This window comes from Chrysochloris asiatica, unplaced genomic scaffold (assembly GCF_000296735.1).
Source record: "Chrysochloris asiatica unplaced genomic scaffold, ChrAsi1.0 scaffold00005, whole genome shotgun sequence".
Lineage (NCBI taxonomy): Eukaryota > Metazoa > Chordata > Mammalia > Afrosoricida > Chrysochloridae > Chrysochloris > Chrysochloris asiatica.
Genome location: NW_006408523.1, coordinates 44292106 through 44312059, shown reverse-complemented (window position 1 = coordinate 44312059; position 19954 = coordinate 44292106). Strand labels below are relative to the sequence as shown.

Genomic DNA, 19954 nt, shown 5'->3' with positions numbered 1-19954 from the left:
CATTTGCTAACCAAAAGTTTGGAGGTGGAACACACCAGCTGCTCCATAGGAGAAAGATGAAGCACTCTGCATGGGCAAAGATTTATACAGCTTTGGAAACCCAACAGGGTAGTTTTAGTCTGTCCTATTGGGTCACGATGAGTCAGAATCAACTCTACGGCAATGTGTTTGGTTTTGGTTTGAGGTTCTCACTGTATTACTAACAGGCTTGAGGAATGTGGGATCTTGGTGCTCTGTGGTCCTGGGGAGAGGTCAGGAATTACATGTAGTTTGTACATCACTCTGACCACCTGAGCAGAGACCAACACACAGAAATTGTTCATTCATTTAGCATATATTGAATACCTACTTATACTTTAAGCTCTATCTTAACCCACCTTATTTTGATATCTCACAGAATACCACCATACTGTCTCTGTCCTCACAAAGCTAACAATCTTGTGGGGATCAACATTAAACAAGTAAATACAAGAATGCTTACTCAATATTTCTACCATTAAAGTGAATAATCTTGGGTGACGAGGAAGGCAATTAAAAAAACGAAGAAGAAGCAAAATTAAAATAAAAAGAGGCGTTTCTACAATAAGCAAATGTATGACAACAGATGTCCATTAGTGATGACCGTGAGTCATTGCAATGCGGGACACTGAGCTTTGGTTAAGGGTGGTGGGAAAATTGTATTAACAATGATGGTTAAGAATAATGATGATGGTCCACCACTTGTCTGTCTGTCAGCTTGTCATACTGAGGTGGCTTGTGTGTAGCTCTGATGCTGCAAGTTATGACACTGGTATTTTAAATACCAGAAAAGTCACCCATAGTGGATAGACTTCGGTTGATCTTCCAGACTAAGACAAGGAAGAAGGAGACGTGGACGACTTCAGAATGTTTAGCCACTGGAAACATTATGAATATCAGTGGAACACTGTCAGTATTAGCATATCGAATACTGAAACATGATAAAGAGCACCAACATATTGTCAGATATAGTGCCAGAAGATGAGCCCCTCAGGTTGGCAGGCACTCAAAATACGATTGGAGAAGGGCTGCCTCCTCAAAGAGGAATTAACCATGATTACACAAATGGAGTAAAGCTTTTGGGACCTTAATTTACTCAAAATGAAGAGAAACCACTGTAAATATCCATTAATAATCAGAACATGGAAGGTATGAAAAATGAATCTAGGAAAATTGGAAGTTATCAAAGATTAATTGAAATACATAAACATCAATATCCTAAGCATTAATGAACTGAAATGGACTGGTATTGGCCATTCGGAATATGACAATCATATGGTTTACTATAGAGAATGAAAAATTGAACAGTAATGACATCACATCCATCATCAAAAAGAACATTCCAAGATCTGTCTTGAAGTACAATGCTCTCTGTGATAGGATAATATCCATATGCTTATAAGTATCCATATGCTTATAAGTTAATAGCATGATTGTTCAAATTTATGCACCAACCGCTTTTAAAGCCAGTGATGATGAAACTGAAGAATTCTACCAACTTCTTCAGTCTGAAACTGATCAAACATGCAACCAGGATTGCTCATAACTGGCGATTGGAATTCAAAGGCTGCAAATAAGCAAGAAGGATCCATAGTTGGAAAATATGGCCTTGGTGATTAGAAATGATGCTGGTGATCGCAGGATAGAATTTTGCAAGACCAAAGATTTATTCATCGAAAGTACCTTCTTTAAACAACATGAAAGACAACTATACACAGTGACCTTACCAGATGGAATATACAGAAATCAAACTGACTAATCTGTGGAAAGAGTCAGAAACAATCTATGTCATTAGCCAAAGCAAAGCCAGAGCACTCTGTGAAACAGATCATCAATCACTCACATGCAAGTTCACACTGAAGCTTAAGAAAATTAAAACAAGTCCACAAAACCCAAAATATGGCCTTGAATATATCCCAGCTGAATTCAGACATTATCTCAAGAATACGTTTGATACATATTAGCTACTAATAACAAAAGATCAGAAGAGTTGTGGGATGACATCAAGAATATCATACAGGAAGAAAGCAAAAGGTCATTAAGAAGACAAGAAAGAAGGGAAAGTCCAAAACAGATTTCAGAAGAGACTCTGAAATTTGCTCTTCAGCTTAGAGATGCTAAAGCAAATAGAAGAAATGGGGAAGTAAAAGAGCTGAACAGAAAGTTTAAAAGGGCAGTTCAAGAAGACAAAGTCATTCGAGTATTATAATGAAATGTGAAAAGACCTGAAATTAGAAAACTAAAAGAGAAGAACCCACTCAGAATTTCAAAGTTGTGAGAACTGAAGAAAAAATTCAAGCCTTGACTTTCAATATTAAAGAATTCTATGGGCAAAATATTGAATGTTACAGAAAGCATCAAAAGATGGAAAGAATACATCGAGTCACTGTAACAAAAGGCTGTTCAACCATTTGCAGAGGTAGCATAGGATCAAGAGCCATATGCTACCTTTTCAAATGATTTCTTCTGAAGGAAGAATCCAACATGCGCTAAAGGCATTGGGGCAAAGAACGGGGTTCCAGGAATTGATGGAATACAAACTGAAATCTTTCAACAGTCTAATGCAGCACTGGAGGCACTCATTCATCTATGCCAAGAATTTGGAAGACAGCTAGCTGGCCAACTGATTGGGAGAGATCCATATTTGTGCCCACTCCAAAGCTAGGTAACCCATCAGAACACAAAAATCATCAGACAATATCATTATCACATGCAAATAAAATTTTGCTAACAATAACTCAAACACAGTTATATACTGACAGGGAACTAACAGAGGTTCAAAGCCAGATTCAGAAAAGTTGAAAGAAGGGATATCATTGCTAATGTCAGATAGATCATAACTAAAATCAGAGAATACCAAAAAGATGCTTACCTGTACTTTACAGACTATGCAAAGGCTTTCAACTGTATGGATCATGATAAGCTATGGACCATATTGAGGAGAATGAGTATTCCAGAACAATTAACTGTACTCATGACTAACCTGTACATAGAATAAGAGACAGTCATTCTAACAGAACAAGGGGGAAATGAATGGTGTAAAATCAGGAAAGGTGTGCATCAAGATTGTATTCTTTCAAAATACTTATTTAATCTATATGCTGTGCAAATAATTCAAGAAGCTGGGGTCTATGAAGAGGAACATGGTGTCAGGATTGGAGGAAAGCTCATTAATAACAGGTGACATGCAGATGATGCAACCTTGTTTGATGAAAGTAGGGAGGACTTAAAATACTTACTGATGAAGATTAAAGACCATGGCCTTCAGTATGGGCTGTACCTCAATATAAAGAAAACAAAAATCCTCACCACTGGACCAATAAATAACATTTTATCAATAGAGAAAAGATTGAAGTTGTCAAAGACTTGATTTTGCTTGGATCCACTATCAATACTGGCAGAAGCAGCAGTCAAGAAAATCTGTTACACGAGACCTCGTTAAAGTGTTCAAAAGTAAAGATCCGTTTGAGGACTAAGCGACTAGGTGTGCTTGACCCATGCCATGGTGTTTTCATTAACTTCCTATGCATGTGAAATTTGGACAATGAATAAGGAAGATCATGGAAGAACTGATGCATTTGAGTTCTGGTGTTGGAGAAGAATAGTAAAAGTATCATGAGTTGTTAGAGAACAATTAAACCTATGTTAGAAGCAGTACAGTGAGAACGCTCCTTAGAGGCCAGGATGTCAAGACTTTGTCTCCCAATATTTTGGACATAATGTCTGAAGGGAACAATCCCTGGAAAAAGAAATCATGTTTGGTAAAGTGGAGAGTCAGTGAAAAAGAGGAAGACCACGAATGAGATGGATTGACACTGAGGCAGTAGCATTGGGTTCAAGTGTAACAACGATTGTGAGGATGGCAAAGGACCATGCAGGGTTTTGTTCTGTTGTGCATAAGGTCTCTATATGCCAGAACTAACCTGACAGCACCTAACAAAAACAATCATGGTGGTTACACATGAGGAAAATAATTCACGTCAGTGAATTGGACATGTAAAATGGATTTTTTTTGTTACATATATACTCATCATAATATGAATGAATGAATGAATGAGCAAACAAATAAATAAACTGAATAATCTCTCTACCAAATTTCTTTGTCCTTTAAATAGGTTTCCTATCTTTTAAGATATTGCAATAGTTCCCTCCTATATTCTGCTTCGGCCACTTCTGACAATGATTATTGTAGGAAAATTTTATGCATACAACACAATATTATGTCTCAAGGTAATATTTTTAAATATTATAAGTGAAACTACATTAGATAAAGCTGAGGAAAAGAATTAACAACATGTACAAACTCTCTCCTTTGACTTTCAAATAAAAGAATGTGTGAATTAAGCAAGCACTGCAATGTGGACTCCCTAATTAAAAAATAATACTAGGCAATTACGATCTTTGGCATTAACCATAACAAAATCCATTTCCTTGAAGTTCTATCTAAGGCATTTCTAGAAAAAAAATCTAGTTTTCTCAGTTCTAGGGACCTCCCTAAAGGCATTCTTACATTTTTTAAAACTTTCCCACATCTAGATTTAGATACTATCTCGATTCTGATTTCTCTAAAAATTCTTCCCATATTTAGATTGTGTTTATGTAGCTCTAAATTCTTGTATAAATTTTCTAAATAATAACTATGATTCTTAGGACACTAGTTTATGCCTCATGTTATAATCTTATAAACATTTATCTGTATCCACTATATGAAAACATTCAAGTACATTGTCATTCATTTAAAAAGTAAGCAAAAGAGCAAAAATATACCAAAGAACAAGCAATAAAAAACTTATTTTAAAATGTTAATATTTACATCAATATTAATTGAAAATACAAGGTCTCATTTACTACTTATTGTGGTATAATGAGCAAACGTGACTACGTTTAACCCACAAGTCCAAGATTCTAAGGAACAATAAGTGTGGGGAAATTGTGAAAAGAACTCACTACCACAAAAATTCCATCAGTGTCAGAGAGCTGATGAAATGACACTACAAACGAAAAGGACTGATGAAAACAAGGACAGTTAGGGTAGATAGTATGAAACCTGGAAGGCACTCTCTTCGTTTAAGATAAACTGTTTTTAAAAATAAACAAATAAATAAAACCACACACTACAATTTGCAGGACTTTTAGCCCAGTTATTTTTGTGGTTAAATTAGAAACCACAATGTGTTGTTAATTTCTTCACATATTATGATATATTTCAATACATACCTGAGAACAAGAGGAGATAGCTTTGAAATTCTTTTCCAGTACAACCGATTTAGTGTCTGGACTAATAAGGTTAATCTCAAATCGTCCAACCTCAAAAATAAAAAAATTCCAATTATTTTAAATTAACAAGAACCTAACTTGTTACTTTACACTTCAATTAATAATATAGATACATTCTAGATCAACCTGTATCTATTCACAAATGCTCCAACATCCAATCCAATGAATATTTCAAGTTTAAATCCTAGTTGCTTCGAAATATTTCTTCCCTTATGCCTCTAAATCATGAACATTGATAGTCGTAATTTGCAAAATATGAGAAACCATTTTTTTCTGATTATGAGATTTTTTTTCAAGAAAACATAAAACCTTTTTCATCTCATGATACCTAAAAATGCCAATTAATTTATTTCTAATTTATAGTCATACTTTTTCCCAAATGGCCAATCAAAAGAATTACATAGATATAGAATTTGACTGATAATTATAATGTTTTTAAATGAATAAACATTCAGAAAAACTGACAACAAACAACTGTGACTAGGAAAGCAAAAAGATAAAAATCTGATACCCCAAATAAGGACTATTCATTTACATATTAATACATGTCCAGAGAAAAGAATATAGATGCTTTACTGTCTAAAAGTTTAAGCAAAAAGAAAAAGAAGAAGAAGTAGACTCAGCTCCTGACAAATTCCAATAAAGCAAATCTTACACACTGGAACTGTTTACCAAGGTACACTGTGGAAATTCCTCCTCAGGGGTTCTTTGTTATTGTTAAGTATGGTCCAGTCGGTTCTGACCATAGCGACCCTATATATATAGAGTTTCTGAGGAGCAGCTGGTGGGTTTGAACTGCCAGCCTTGAAGTTTAAACCAACCTTGTGGTTGAGTGTTTATCCTACAGCGCCATACCAAGGGTTCTTTACAACAAGTTAAAAGGGCAGGTACTCATTTGTTTCAGAGACGTCAAATCTCATAAACTGTGGATTAAAGACCCTTTACTGGTTGGCGTCCTGGTGCGGCGCTATGAGATAAAGCAATGGACGGTAAGGCTGATTTGAACTAACCACAAACTCATCAGCCACTCCTTGGAAACCCCCTACAGGGTTACCATGACTTGGAGATAACTGGACAACATTTAACAATTCTAACAACTGGTTAACCATAAAGATTTACAGCCTTGTAAACCCTGTACAGGGTCACTGTGAGTCGGAACCGACTCCACGGCTCATAACAACAAGAGACAGTCATGTGAGAAAAGCAAAATGCGAAGTGTGAGGAGTTGGGCAGCCTACTGCTTCTGTCTAGAAATTCACGATGGAATGACCCACTAGCACCCTGCCAGGAAAAGTACCTGAAAGAGCATTGTTCTGTTTTTCTCGGAGTCCGAGGGCTGTACGTGGCTGGGCGCACTGGCGTGCCTCCTGCGCGGCTGTGCTGTCTGGCTGTTCTCCTGCACTTTCCTCTGCATGACTCCGGTGACACTGCTGCACCGAGACCGAAACTCCTGCTGGTCATCAAAGTCAGAATCTTCCAAGATCCGCTCAGGAAAACAAATGCGAGAGCTGGGCAGAACAGGCTGGCTGGCCACGGCGGGTAAGCCAGCGTGGCTACTGGGGGCACCATCTGTTTCCTCCAGCAGGCTGGCTCCAGGTGCGCGGAGCTCTTCCGCCTCAAAGACTATCAAGTCGTCGCTGGGGTCGGCGCTGCACTGCTCGCCCTGGACCTTGAGCCGCTGCTGTTCATGCAGGCTGAACTTTTCAATGCAGTCGTCAATGAGGCTGGACGGGGCCTTCTTGTGGGTGACTGTCACCTTTCCACAGTACAAGACTTCAAACTTCTGAGAGTTGTAAAAGGCGTCCTCCATGTCTTTGCTGGGCTTGGCATCCTCTTTCATGGCAGCTTTAGATAGCTGTCTTATGCTGCTGATAACATCAGGAACCTGGAGGCGCAAGTGAAATAAAAAATTTTTTTTAATCCCCATTTTAGTTGACGATATAGGAACAATTTACGTTCACCTGGCGCTGTCCTTATCACATTGTTATTGTTAGGTCTGGTCAAGTCCATCCCACTCACAGGGACCCAATGTACATCAGAACAGAACACTGCCTGGCCCTGCACCATCCTCACAATGTTGTCCCAGCTGTGTCCATCCATGTCCTGGGGCCATCCTCTTTTTACTGACCCTCCACTATACTAAGCATGATGTCCTTCTCCAGGGATTAGTTCTTCCTGTTAATATGTCTGAAGTGGAGGGGATTTCAAAAGTTTTATAGAAAATTTAGATTGCCTTTTAATTATATTTTTCCATGAGCTTTTTGAAGCCTCCTTACATAAATAAAAATTTTAAATATTAGTCCCTGTGCAAGATGTTGTTGTTATTAAGTGCTGTCGAGTCGATTCTGACCCATAGCGACCCTGAACAGGTTTTCCAAGGCTGTAAATCTTTACGGGAGCAGAAAGCCTCATCTTTCTCCCGCGGAGCAGCTGGTAGTTTCGAACTGCTGACCTTGCGGTTCTCAGCCCTATTTGTAACCACTACGCTACCCCCTGTGCAAGATGTTGTTGTTATTAAGTGCTGTCGAGTCGATTCTGACCCATAGCGACCCTGAACAGGTTTTCCAAGGCTGTAAATCTTTACGGGAGCAGAAAGCCTCATCTTTCTCCCGCGGAGCAGCTGGTAGTTTCGAACTGCTGACCTTGCGGTTCGCAAGCCCGATTTGTAACCACTACACTATCAGAGCGCAAGATAAAATGTAAAAATTAAGTGACACTAGCTGACATAAGGAAACATAGAGGTTACTAGATTGGCTGCTCACTGCAATGTCAATAGTTCAAATCTACCAGTCGCTCCACAGAAGAAAGATGAGGCTTTCTACTCCTGTACAGATTTACAGCCTCCGAAACCCTATAGGGGGCACTGTGAGTCGGAGCCAACTCATTAGCAGGCAACTACCACCACCATGTCACATAAGTAATTTAAAGGAAAAGCTGATGTTCAATGACAGCAATATTATACTTTATTATTTTAAACATATTAGTTTTCCCAAAAACAAATAATGAAATTGATGGCACTCTTTAATAAACTGTAATATGTGCTTTTAAAAAATTATTTTTAAAAGCTATTATGAACTTTCTGGGTTACAAGTTAAGCTGCTAACCACAAGGTTAGCGGTTCAGATCCATCAGCTAGCGTCCCATATGGGGAACGATGAGGCTGTCTGCTTTCATAAAAGATTTACAGTTTCAAAACTTCTATTCTGTCCTATAGGGCAGCTATGAGTCAGATTGATTTGGGGATTCAGCTGGTATTATGAACCTCAGCTGAAAGGATGCAAAGTTCTAAAAACTGATTAAATATACTTTCTGGATAAAGATATTAAACTCAGACATCCCTCAGCAACATTAGACATTAGGAAAATGAAAATAAAATAATTAGATGTAGGATAAGTACTGGACCACAAGGTCAGTTTGAGCTGCAAGGTTGGTGGTTCAACCTCACCAGCCACTCCTCGGAAACACTACACGGGGTTGCTGTGAATTGGAACCGATTCCACAGCACTTCTCTCACTCTCATACACATTTTAGAATGAAGTCTTGGTGTGGCGCTGTAGGATACGCATTGGACCAAAAGGCCAATTTGAACCACAAGGTCAGCAGTTCAAACTCACCAGCCACTCCTAGAAAACCCTATACATGGTCACTATTAGTTGAAACCCACTCAGCAGCATTTAACAACAACATCAAAAAGACAAAGTGCTGCCAGCAACTACAACTCACTCATACATTGCAGATGGATGGAAATGTACGCAAAACAGTGCAGCTACTTTAGAAAACTGTGGTAGCATAGAAGGTGGAACATAAACCTATCTCATGACCCAGGTATTCAACTCCTAGGTATTTATCTAAAAGATCTGAAAACAAATGTCCACACAAAGGCTTGTACATAGAAAGTTATAGCAGCTTTAATATAACACCATAGCCTCTTCCCCCTCCAAAATGGACACAACGCAAATGCCTATCAAAAGGTGAACAGATAAAATGTGGTGTATTAATGAAATAGGATTCATCACCTCTCACATAGATTACAATACCCTCCTAACTGTTTTCCCTTTCCTCTTCAATCTACTGTTGAAGGGTAAAATGCTTCTTTTAAACTTAAGTAATGTTGTTGTTAGGTGCCATGTACTACAATTCACAGCAACCCGATGTTACACAGTAGAACTGCCCCATAGGATTTTCTTAGCTGTAACCTTTATGGGAACAGATCACTAGATCTGTTTCCTTCAGAACTGCTGGGTGGATTTGAACCACCCACCTTTCAGTTTAACATTGCTCTACCAGAGCTCCTTTAAGTCATGTTGTTGTTGTTGTTGTTGTTGTTGTTGCTAAGTGCCATTGAGTTGGTCCCGAATCATAGTGATCCTGTAAACAATTTCCAAGGAATGACTGGTGAGTTTGAACCACCGATCTTGAGTTCAAACCAACGTTACGGACCAGTGCTTTATCCTGCAGCGCCACACCAGGAGTCCTTAAGTCATTCTGTTGCTGTTGTTAAGTGCCATCAAGTCAGTTCTGACTCACAGTGGCCCTGTATAGGGTTTCCAAGCAGAGTTTGCTGAGCTTGAACTGCTACCCTTGTGGTTCAAATCGACCTTGCAGTCCAGCACATTAAACCCACAGTACCACAGCAGGACTCCTAAGTCATACTGTGGTTGTTGTTGTTGCCATTAAGTGCCTTTGAGTCAGTTCTGACTCATAGTGACCCTGTTTCCATAAAAGTGACTGGTGAGCTTAAATCCCCAACCTTGTGGGTCAAACTGACATTGCAGTCCAGAGCATTAACCCACAGTGCCATACTACTCATATTGTTATTACAAGTGCTGTTGAGTCGACTCTGACCCATAGCAACCCTGTACAGGCTTTCTAAGGAACAGTTGATGGGTTTGAACCACCTACCTTTTTCAACATCCAGTGCTGATCCTACAGCGGCACACCAGAAGTCCATTACTCATATTACTCACCTGCACCACCAATTTTATTAAGAAGGAAAAAAAAAAAAAAAGATGCTTATAACATCCTACAAGGCCTCACCTTCTGCATATAACATACATAGATCAGATTTGTGCAGTGCCTATTCATTCTCTAATTAAGGCCCTTGGATACCTGGGTTTTCATCTTTTTGTTTTCACCTCATTTCCTCTGACCTTCTTGCTCCCTCTCACTTGATTCTAGTCACACTGACCTCCTTGCTATTTGTTGAATAAGCCGGGCACCCAGATAGCTGCATGGCTCACTCCCTCACCTCATTTAAACCCAAGCTCTAATGTCACTTTAATGCTCCCCTTCTATCCTCCTACCATAGTCGATTCTGACGCTTTTCAATCCCAGAAGGCAGAGTAAAACTACTCCTTCAGGTTTTCAAGACTATACATCTCTACCAAGAGGCCTCATTTTTCTCCTGTGGTACGGCTGGTGAGTTTGAACCACCTACCTTAACAACAACAACACCTTGTGGTTTGAGTCCTGGTATGGTGCTGTTGGATAAGCAGTGGATTGCCAACCATATGTTTGGCTGTTCAAACCCATCAGCTTTTCTTTGGAAACCCTATACAGGGTTACTGAGTGGCAGTCTGCTTTTATAGATTTGTTGTTGTTGTTGTTATTAAGTGCTGAAGAGTCGTCTCCGACTCATAGCAACCCTGTATAGGGCTTCTGAGAAGCAGCTGGTGAGTTTGAATTGCTGATCTTGTGGTTCAAACTGACTTTGTGATCCAGTGCTTATCCTCCAGCACCACACCAGGCCTCCCCAAATAGATGTGTAACCTTGGAAATCCTGTGGGGCAGTTCTACTCTGTCCAATAGGTAGATATGAGTCAGAATGAAATCAGTGACAATGTTTTTTAGGTAGCACAGATGATTTCTGATTAAATGCTAACATGAAAGTTGGCAGTTTGAACCTACACAGTGGTACAGATCAAGAAAAGGCCTGACAAACTGGTCCCATTGATATTACAACCAAGAAAACCCTATAGAGTACAGGTGGACTCTGTAATACAGGAAGCTGTCATTCATTGAAATTGACTAATAACAACATTACTGTGAGGCAATACCTTCTTCATTGACCCCTTACCACACCCACACATGCACATGTACATACACAAACACACAGCATTCCCCTGTATTTACTGTTCTACCTAGCACTAAGCATGTTTGCATTCTGTGTGATTTACTTACTGTGTAAGCTAGAAGGTAAGCTCTAGGAAAGTAGTGATCTTTTTCATTTTCCCCTGTTGTATCCTAGTATCCTCTAGCTTTAGAATAATTCCTAATGAATGCATAGTAGGTTCTCAAAGGAGCTCTGGCAGCATAATTTACAAGTTGGGCTGCTAACCTCAAGGTCAACAGTTCAAAACTACCAGCTGTTCTTCAGGTGAAAGATGAGGCCTTCGGCTTCCATAAAGATTTACAGCCTCGGAAATCCTATACAAGGTTGCTATGAGTCTGGACTGACTCTACAGCACATAACAACAACAACAACAACAACCAGTAGGTTCTCATTGGCAAAAAAAAAAAAAAAAAAAATCTGTTGTGGTGATTTTTATCTTATATCCATAGTTGCTTCATATTCAGACACATGCACAGCACCAATTCTGAAAACAAATTATTTTACTTCACATAATTATTTGAAACACATTACCAAAGCATTCATGCTTTAAATCATACAAATTTCAACTTTTGAGTCAAGTATTTCCTCTGAGAGACTAACGTCCAAAGCAATAATTTCAGATGACTCAACCTGAACGTGTCTCATGGCAAAGTTAAGATGTTTTGTACTAACTCATGGCCATCATTCATTTCTGTTTGCCTGAGTGCATGGTTAACCTTCCAAACAAGATCCAAGCTACGGAAAGTGAGATGGTGGACCCTCAGCCCTACAACAAGTAAAATGGTTCCAGTGGGTTGGGCAAAGCCCTTAGATAAAATGATCCCATCTTCCTCATTAACCATATTTTATCAAATACTTTTCATCTGATTTGTACCCCAAGTGCTCCTAAATTTCAAAACTTGTCTCTCAGGAGTGTAGAAATAGAATTATTCATATCATCCGTAGGACTTCTTTTTACCCACAGAATGTTGATCTTACAAATATTAACACAATTTTGGTGTCACGATAAGAAACCCTGGTGGCTAAGTGGTTAAGTACTCGGCCACTAACTGAAAGCTTTGTAGTTTGAACCCATCAGCAGGAGGAAGATCTTGCAGTCTGCTTTGGTAAACGTTGTTGTTGTTGTTAAGTGTCATCGGGTCGGTTCTGACCCATAGTGACCCTGTATAGGGTTTCCAAGGAGCAGCTGGTGAGCTTGAACTGCCAACCTTGCAGTTCAAACGACGTTTCAGTCTGTTGCATTAACACACAGCGACACACCAGGACTCCTCAGTAAACATTACCCTATGGGGCAAGTCTACTCTGTCCTTGCAGAGATGCTATGAGTTGAAATCAACTCAATGGCACCAGGTTTGGATTTCTAGTTTGGTGCCACTTTAAAGTTACATTCTATCAAGGGGACTGGAACTAAAATCAGTTCAGCCTTACTTGTATCGAGTCTTTTGTGTTACATGCTTGTCCTTTTTTCTCTACCATCATACTGAGAGCTCTTAAGTGATGCTCTGATTGCTGGCTGACTTTTACTAGTTCCACAGGACATGGGCCTGGGGCCACATGTGGAGGCTCAACATCTAGAATCATTCAGGAAATGATCAAATTGATCAGAAGCAGAGCTCAGCATCTGAATTCTGAACTGAAATATTAGTTTCCGGGGGCAGCCGTAGCAAACTACCATTAACTGAGTGGCTTCAAACAACAAACATTTGCTCTCTCACAGTTTTAAAGGCCAGAAGTCTGAGCCCAAGGTGTTGGCCAGTCCATGCTTCTTCTAAAGGCTCTAGGAAAGAGTCTTTTCTTGCCTCTTCTAACTTCTAGTGGCTCCCCGCAATCCTTAACATCCCTTGATTTGTGGCATCATAAATAACTTCAATATTTGCCTCTGTCTTCACATGGCTATCTTTACTCTGCATCAGTGTCCATATGTTTCTCCTCTTCTTTGGACAACAAGATGACCTCATCTCAACTTGACTACATCTGCAAAGACTCTCTTTCCAATTAAGGTCACATTCACAGGTGGGGAGGACGGGTTAGGACTTGAACATATCTTTTGGGGAGACAAAATTAAACACTCAAAGCTGTGTATGTCATTTAATCTTCCACTAATCTGAAATGCAAAGTGTACACCGAAAACATAAAACAAAGATCCTCTCAGCCTCTAATACCTTCTATCTGGTTCTGACTCACCCAACTCCCAAAGACCTGGACTGCAGTGACTTATAACTGCAAAACTCATCTAATATCAAACAATGTTTTTGCAAATCATTATGAAGAAGACACAGTATAAAGTTTAGCATTATACAGCCCATACCTAGAGACATAGTGCCCACCTCAGAAGGGGTACACATAGATAAAGAAAAGACAGTGGCATATCCAGAGCGCAGATGTGAGTTATCAGGAACCATAAAAAGCTTTTATCCTAGCATTTACTTAAGGGATCAATCAGAAACCACAAGAGAAAGAAAATCTCTAACGAAAGCTTACACACACACACACAGTATTTTAGAGTAATTGCGATCTCTGCAGCACAGTGTTAACTAATGTATGTATATAAATTTATATTTTTTAATGAATTTAAATCTTGCTTGTATTTACTGCATCATCTCAACACCTCTTTTTTTTTCCTCTACAAGTGTACTGTAGATTCTTAAGTGAAACACTAAGTTGGGGTGATTGCGTGTTTCACTAGAGTCTCCTGGGAACAGAAGTAAGTGAGACGCTCGGAGCTATCACCATAACCAATACCAGTTTCCTTCAAGGCAATTCTGACTCATGGCTCCCCCCCCCCACGCATATCAGAGTGGATCTGGGCACCATCGGGTTTTCAATGGCTGATTTTTTCGAAGTAGGTCTTTCTTCCAAGGCAACTCTAGGTAGACTTTAACCTCCAACCTTTCGCTTAGCAGCAGAACACTTTAACCTTTTGTACTATTCAGATACTGCAGAGGTACAAAAAGAGCAGTGAACAACTACCGAGAACTCTGATAAAAGTTCTCTAGTAGCATAGTGGTTACGAATCGGGCTGCGAACCTCAAGGTCAGCAGTTCGAAACTACCAGCTGCTCCACAGGAGAAAGATGAGACTTTCTGCTCCCGTAAAGATTTACAGCCTCAGAAACCCTGTTCAGGGTCGCTATGGGTCGGAACCGACTCCACACACTTAACAACACGGTTAAGAAAGGGTCAGTAAATTCCTATTGATAACTCAGGAGATGTGGCACCCCCAAACATGAGAGCTATGGTATCTCACTCTGTTTATTATGCTCACCCCAACTAGGAAGTGATTGAATGTTTCAGGAATGTCCCCAAACGCTATGGAACAACTCACGATACATCCTTTTGTTTAGCATTTACACAACTAAGTAATTTAGCTCTGCACATTCGTGGTAGTGGTAGTAATGTGCCATCGAGTCAGTTCCTACTCATAGCAACGTTGTACAGGGTTTCTGAGGCAGTAAATCTTTATGGGAGCAGAAAGCATCATCTTTCTCCCGTGGAGTGGCTGGTGGATTCGAACTGCTGAGCTTACAGTTAGCAGCCCAGCTTGTAACCACTACGCTACCAGTGCTCCTTCTGCACATTTTATCTCCCAATATATCTATTCCTCAGAATCTGCCCTACAACTTACAAATCCTGAAAAAGATTTACAGCCAATTCAAAGCAAGGTTTTTATTTTTTTAATACAAAACAATAAAAATGAAAGGTATTCCACCAAACTAAGTATTGATAGGTTAATATTTATTCCAGCTCTGACAATAATGTATTTGAATACCAATAACTTATTCAGTACCAGCAAAATGAAAGGGAAACTAGATAGATGGTGGTGAAGTCTCATCTAGATCCAAATTTCTGTGAGTTTACTTTTGTATCAGGGTCAGTGTAGAAGAAGGATAATACACAGTGAGAAAAAATGAAATGTCGCGTATATTATGAAGCTCAGGATATTCTAAGTCATTGAAATTATTCATTTCTGTTAATGTACAAAATTCATCCAATAAATAATAAACAAGTGGGACTCTTTGCAAATGTTGCATGATGTTTAGAAAAAGCAGTGTTGCCTTGGTTGGTATTTTGTTATTACATGTTCAGTGACATCACAAAAGGAGTTTAGATTCAAGTATCAAGATTCAGACATTAAAACAATTTCTCACTCTAGTAAAAAAGAAGGGAAAAAAGGACACTAAAGTTCCTGATGCCATGTAACTGTTTCTCATTAATTAATTATCAAAATTAATCACCAAACTCTAAGAAACCGAATAGTATTTTAAATATCTGTTTCCTCTGACTTGGGGAAGAAATTCTACAACTACCACACATTGATATTTAAGGCCAAAGCAAACACCAGGGGGAAAGTCTGAATTAAAAGTACTAAGAAAAGATACCTTTGTCAGGAAGCCAGTGGAAAGGTGGTTCTCCAGCAGCTCAAAACATGCCAAATGAATACAGCCCTCAGCATTAGCACTTTGTGGCACTTAAAAAGTGGTCTTTCTATATAAGCCAGCAGTAGTTTCATTGGACTTGTTAACATCCACCTTATCACAATGCAGCCAATTATAAAACTTCCCACGAGTGGCTGGCCGTTATGGCTTCAAAAATCAAGTATTTCCTGTATCTGAAATCAGGAAATACATGGATTGTTCAGGACTAATGACTAAAAGCTTTGCCTCTCTCTAAAAAGAAACATTTGAATTTTTAAAACTTTGGTCTTTGTTAGGCTTCTTAAATAATTACAAGTGTCCAATTACTAATTATGAAGATAAACGAAGGTGAATCCAGAGTATAATGTCCTTTTTTCCCCTCATTAGAAACCACTAATAAGTAGATAAATTTTAATCAGCTTTAAACTGTTGACGGTGGCAAATATGAATGTGAGGATGAGTTTCCTAAAGTATACTTAAAGCAAAAAAAATTTAACTGAGTCAATTCTTGGCCACAGTTGTCATGAGTGATTGCTACATTTATTATCTCTGCAGTAATTATAGCAGGCACAGCAAGAGTTAGATAAAATGTAATAAAAATTAAAACAAAATAAGAAGGACCAAAAATTTAAGGGAAAACATTAGTAAGCATTTAAAGGAAACTGGAAGACCTGTTTAATATCATTCAAATAGAGACAGGCAATATAAAAATACATATATAAATCTGCTTTGAGAGTCGTAACATGCTTCTAAAGAGAGAGATTTCCTTTCTAATTCTGTTTTCCTGCATAAACTCTTAAAATTAGTTTACAGACTGTACAGGCAGCCATAGGAGCCTGGTGCCACCATGCCTTAAGCGTTGGGCTTCTAACTCAAAGGGTGGCAGTTTGAATACACCAGGTGCTCCTCTGGAGAAAGACAAGACAGTGTATTTCAATAAATAGTGGCAGCTTGGGAACCTCTATGGGTAGTTCTACTTTGTCATCTAAGGTGAATAGGAGTCAGAATAGACTCAATGGCAATTGGTTGGGTTGGGTGACCCACCAGAAGATGTTTAAAGTATAATGGCTTCAAGGATGGTTCAGCATGTGGAGGAACGGCTAAGTGGGTCACTAAGTGTTGTGGTTTCCATTTGACTTTCAAAGTTTTCAACTAACAGAATATGGTCAAAGGTGTATACACGCCATGAAACAGTGCACTTATATTGTGGAAAAGACATTGTTCCTCAGACCACAGATACCCTGGAAGACACCTCATCTGAGTTTTAGTTTGTAACAAAAGGCTGTTTGACAATTTCAACAAGAACTAAAATTGATTTTTAAACCATTTTAACTTTTATTCTAAAGAAACTTCATATATCTCTTTACTTTTAGTTAAAATTGAAATTCTTATTTTAAAGTCAACACAGGTACTGAGATTAGTTTTCCCTGACTTGATTCTAAGTAAAAAAGTCAGTGATTTTTAAAATCACAGAATACTGAAACTAAAGAGGTTCCTAGGGAATGACTGCTCCCACTGTCTCGCTTCATACATCTGGGAGTGAGGAGGCTGCTTACCTCTAAACCTAAAGTAATACAAAGGAGGTAAAATGAAACTACAAGAGACCAGACTATTTGGGGACAAAGAAAGCAAAGTATCTAGGTGACTTACACCAATCAGACAAGTGGCTTTGTTTTTGAGTCTTGAGCTGGGAGCCAAGAGCGCTTCCTCTCAAGAACATCTTCAGTTCTTAGAGACCGTCAGCTGCGTTTGCCAGCTATGGTTCAGCTCTCTGAAGTAGCTGAAGCACTAGAAAGACAAATCCCTTAAGTCTTTCTACTAAGTTCTCACCTCTCGTAATGTCTCACAACCCTTACTGTGGAATTTCTTCTGTGGAAGAAACAACTTGTGCCTGCTTACCGTACCTCCAATGAAAACTTGTAGACGTGATCTTATATAAAATAGATAAGGGCACCTCAACAGGAGAAGATCTGGGAAGGGATGCTATTTGATGAAGAAAATGGCAACTCCCCAGATATGTTCCAGTGCTGAGAGATGTCAACAAGACAGAAGATAGAGCAGGTGGTTCCAGATGTGAGATGGTGAAGAACGAGCAAGAGATGGTGCCGTCCAAGTTCTCTTTCAAAATTGTTTTCACTGTTTTAAAAGAGAAGCAGTCCACAATATGGCAAACAAAGGGACTTCAAAAAGTTCATGGAAAAATGAAATTGAAAGACAATGTGATTTGTTTTTCCCCACAAACTTTTTGAAGCTCCCTCGTATTAGGAAAGCACTTAACAGATAACTTTGTTGTTGCTGTTGTTAAGTGCCATAATTCATAGTAACCTTGTATAGGGTTTCCAAGGGTTGGCTGGTGGGTTTGAACCACTGACCTTGCAGTCAGCAATCCAGTACTGATCCTACAGCGCCACGCCAGGATTCTGTGAAGCTCCAAGGTCCTGAATTTAAAACACCATTCAAATATGTATTATTTTGTAGAAAAAGGCACTAAACCCCTTTCAGGCTTGGGCTTTTCACCTACAAAATGCAAACCACAATGCTTATCTTAGAAGGAAACTGAAAATTTAAGTTAAATGTGCAAAGGTGCCTGGTACAGAGCAGCAACAATGAAAGCATTCAATACTGTTTCATTAAATCTAAAACCTAAGACTGTTTTTCTCAGTGAGCACAGAGAGAAGAAAGAAGCAGTGCTAAATAAAACTCCCCTCCTTCATGGATTCTACTTGTAACCGTGTAAGTGGCAGGACAGTTATAATTTTAGCGGGAGGTGCTATTTGTGATATTGGAGAAAAGACCTGAAGTCAGCAAGGGCGGGAACCAAGCAGCTATCTGGGGAAGAAGCATTCCAGGCAGATACCACAGCAAGTACGAAGTCTCCAAAGCAGAAATGTGCCCAGTGCGTTCAAGGAACTGCAGGCGCCAGTGTGACTAGAATAGTGAAAGAGCAGAAGAGGGGAAAGAAGAGTTTAGGGGAAAGGCAATTGTGGGGGTGCAGGCAAGATCTAAACTATACAGGGACGAATCAAGGATGACTCAAGGTTTGGGGCCAGAGGAACTAGAAAACTGGAGCTACACCAATACAGGTTGTGGCAGGAGGGATGTTGGCGCAGAGGGCTTAAGAGATCGAGGGTTTATTTAGTTCTATTAATTATGAGAGGTTTATGGACATCCAAGGAGAGATGTCAACAAGCAGCTGAATGGAGCTCAGGAGAGAGATTAAGAGCTAAAATAAAAAATGAGAAGTTACTAGTATATGGATAATATTAGAAATTATGAGATTACATGAGTTCATGTTCATGACGGGGAAAGTACAGATGAGATAGACACAGACAAAGACAGAAATATCTCCAGAAACTCACCCCTGAGTTAGACAAATGCTGTAATTTAGGAGATACATAGACAGTGAATGGGTGGAGTGGAAAAGGAAGGCATGGAGAACCAGCAAGAGCCAGAAGTAAAACCAGGTGAGGATGGTATACTGGAAACAATAAGGAAAGCTCTCAAGGAGGGCCAGTGGTCAGTGTGAGGTCACAGGTCACTTTAACTGAAAAGCTTTGTTGAAGTGCTGAGGGCAATAGCCTGATTGGAGTTTGTACACAAGAGAAGTGCAGGAATGAAATCCAAAACGATAGACCATCTTACCAGGGCAGTAGGAGCCCTGGATGGGCAGTGGTTTAGTGCTTGGCTGCTAACCAAAAGGTCAGCGGTTTGATCTCACCAGCTGCTTTGTGACAGGAAGATGTGGCAGTCTGCGTCTATAAATATCATATCCTTGGGAAAGCCTCAGGGACAATTCTACTTTGGCCTATTAGTATACTGAGTAGGAACCAATTTTACAGCACTGAGTTTTCTGGACTAGGACAGCAGCAAAAGGTTTAAGTAGTCAAAAGAGAGTCGGGGAGAAAGTCAACTTGTAAAAGGGACCAAACACTTATTTCTTTGTAGGATTCCAGGTGTGGCTACTAGCACTGCAGGATAAACACTGAGGGCCAACCACCAGGTCAGTGGTTCAAAACCACCAGCCGCTCCTTGGAAACCCTATACAAAATTCTAAGTATCAGAACAGACTCTACAGCACTTAATAAACAAAACAGATGATGAACATCCAGCAGTGAGAGGGAAACATCCAGAAG

The 19954-nt window shown here is 39.4% G+C and overlaps 1 protein-coding gene across 1 annotated transcript in view; it reads right to left on the bottom strand.

Moving 5' to 3' along the window:
- The window catches only part of TBC1D4 (TBC1 domain family, member 4), a 256076-nt gene that overhangs the window by 101856 nt on the left and 134266 nt on the right, over nucleotides 1-19954 (bottom strand). The window contains exons 2-3 of the mRNA XM_006832071.1: nucleotides 6593-7180; nucleotides 5236-5325 (exon numbers count right to left, since the gene is read on the bottom strand). Coding sequence (XP_006832134.1) covers nucleotides 5236-5325; nucleotides 6593-7180 — 678 coding nt within the window. The remainder of the gene's footprint in view (nucleotides 1-5235; nucleotides 5326-6592; nucleotides 7181-19954) is intronic.